This window comes from Triticum dicoccoides, chromosome 6B (genome assembly GCF_002162155.2).
Source record: "Triticum dicoccoides isolate Atlit2015 ecotype Zavitan chromosome 6B, WEW_v2.0, whole genome shotgun sequence".
NCBI classification, from domain to species: Eukaryota; Viridiplantae; Streptophyta; class Magnoliopsida; order Poales; family Poaceae; genus Triticum; species Triticum dicoccoides.
In genome coordinates, this window is record NC_041391.1 from 193,265,055 (window position 1) to 193,267,144 (window position 2,090).

General features: G+C 52.2%; 1 protein-coding gene across 1 annotated transcript; it reads right to left on the minus strand.

Moving 5' to 3' along the window:
- Positions 1 to 383: 383 nt before the first annotated feature.
- On the minus strand, positions 384 to 1,548 carry LOC119326749. The gene is made up of 3 exons (XM_037600366.1): positions 1,423 to 1,548; positions 1,008 to 1,321; positions 384 to 907 (listed from the first exon to the last, which is right to left on the minus strand). Exons 1-3 carry the CDS (start codon positions 1,500 to 1,502, stop codon positions 633 to 635), a joined length of 669 nt encoding a protein of 222 aa, XP_037456263.1. The 5' UTR covers positions 1,503 to 1,548; the 3' UTR covers positions 384 to 632.
- Between the last annotated feature and the right edge of the window lie 542 nt (positions 1,549 to 2,090).

Sequence of the window (2,090 nt, forward strand, 5' to 3'; positions counted from 1 at the left end):
GGGCAGCGGGTTGTCTGGCCCGGACGGGGCAGTGCGGGCGGGGTTGCCACACACCGGACGTGCGGGCTGTGCAATTGCGCGCCCGGACGCGGTCGTGCAGGCGGGTTCTTGTTCACGCCACACGAGGCGTGTGGGCGGGTTCGCATACATGCCACACATGTGGCAGTTATCGCGACCCTATTAATAATGTCACCAAGCCAACTCACCATCTATTATATAATTATAAGACAAGAGGCAAACAAGCCATCACGTTTACCCACAAAGGTTGAATTATCTCAACCATTATCTTTTTAATATAAACGGCCGAGATCTAAAGATGTAACGTAACAAACAAATTAAATCACGTACATATATGATGGAAAGTGCAAGCATAGTCACGTACATCAGAAGGCAAATAGAAGTTTTACTATGCCACCATAGCACGCTGTACGTGGTAATAAGGGACACGTTAATAGGCAGGTAATCAGCTTCACAACAGAATATACACATAATCTGGTCCGATTTGAACTCTAACCGAAGAAAAAACAACAAGACAGCCACGCTATGTGTTGGCCGACCTGGCCCCTATCGGCCAGATTCATGGAAGAGAAAACGGGCAAGCAAAAAAAATAAAGAAATTAGCGACATAGTCTCTACCTAATAATAAAGCGGCTAGCGTTTCTGGTCGTCCGTCGTCGTGGCTGTTTTGCAAAAAAGCCCTTCAGTTTTCCAGAAATTGCACCGCGGTCTCTCTTTAAGTGAGGAACGGCGGCTCTGCTCGTTCTCGAGCAGCGCAGGGGAAGAAAATGCGGCGGTGTCAGGCTGCGGGACTTGGCGTGGCGATGAAGATCCGGCGGATCCAGTCGAGGACGTGGCCGGAGGCGGGCGGAGAGTTTGAGGAGGCGACGTTCATGCTGGCGGCGACCTCCTGTGGTGTGCAGTGGGAGAGAGCTTTGAGTAAAGGTGAGAGGAAGGAGAAGAAAGAAGAGAGACGGGGCGAAGGGCGACGTGATGTAGGTGCTGCTCACCGGCGGGAGGACGGCGAGGGCGGAGGAAGGCGGCGGCGGACTGGGCCTTGGGCGACGCGGTCGGATCGAGCAGTGCTCGATGCAGAAGCGGGCGCTGGCTCGCTGCTCCTCCCGAGACGAAGCAGGGGTGCGATGCAGTTGACTTGGTGGATGAGGGCCGGCACCTTGACGACTCCGGCGAGGCAGAGAGGACTGGGACGGACACGGGGAAGACGGATCCGTCCGTTTGCCGGCTCGATCTGGAGGTGGGCAAGCCCGGGCGGTGTGTAGCAACGGTTGAAGGTGCCGGCGGCCATGAAGCTCCGATGGTGGCGCTGCACATAGTAAAAAAAACGGAGGGAGCTGAGGTCAGGCAGGAGATGGAGAGCACGGGGACGAGGAGAGGCCGAGGCGCAGCTGTGCGTGCTCTGCTCACCGGCGGCCTAGCCGACGAGGCGGCGGAGCGGCAGTGGACTGGCCGGCCGAGGAATGGCGATGTTTTGGATAAGGGAGCATGCAGTGTGCGGCTCGGTGGGGACTGGGGAGTAGTGCCTGTTGCTATTTTTTTTAATCAAAATCGTTGTTGCTAGATGTACAACGACAGGAAGCTGCTGGATGCAACGATTACAATTTTTTTCGGTGCTCATCCGTTGGATTTATGTGCGATTTTTCATGGCGTTGCAACAAATGGTTTTCTGCTAGGTGTCCACTCCTCACATTGGCTCACTGTGATTATTTGACTGTACCGCCTTACACTCTAACGGCAACAGTTTTAACTTAGTAAGCCATATGCTGATATTCATGTGGCTGTGATCTCAGAAATAAAAGTTTATAGGAAAGGAACAGAAACATTCACTGAACATAGGGTTGTGTTGTACATGTACTGAGAAAGGTTTGTACAATATGAAAATATGTTTCAAGGTGAAACAAATTATGATTATTAGTCATGGCAGTTGTAGGCACAGCTAGAGTCAACTAGGTGTTGTAATGCTGGACTAAGGATGGGCCTTGCTCGGAGAAATCAAAAAAATCCGCGGCCCTCCATGGGATAATATATCCGACATGTTCCCATTGTGCTTTGCAGAATTGTTCTTGAGAGCGTAC

Excerpts from the sequence above, each read along its gene's own strand:
- LOC119326749 (XM_037600366.1), bottom strand. The coding sequence starts at position 1,502 with ATGCTCCCTTATCCAAAACATCGCCATTCCTCGGCCGGCCAGTCCACT. Across the intron at positions 1,322-1,422 it reads CCTCGTCGGCTAGGCCGCCG|CGCCACCATCGGAGCTTCAT; the intron begins GTGAGCAGAGCA and ends TACTATGTGCAG. Across the intron at positions 908-1,007 it reads CCCTCGCCGTCCTCCCGCCG|GAGGTCGCCGCCAGCATGAA; the intron begins GTGAGCAGCACC and ends TGCACACCACAG.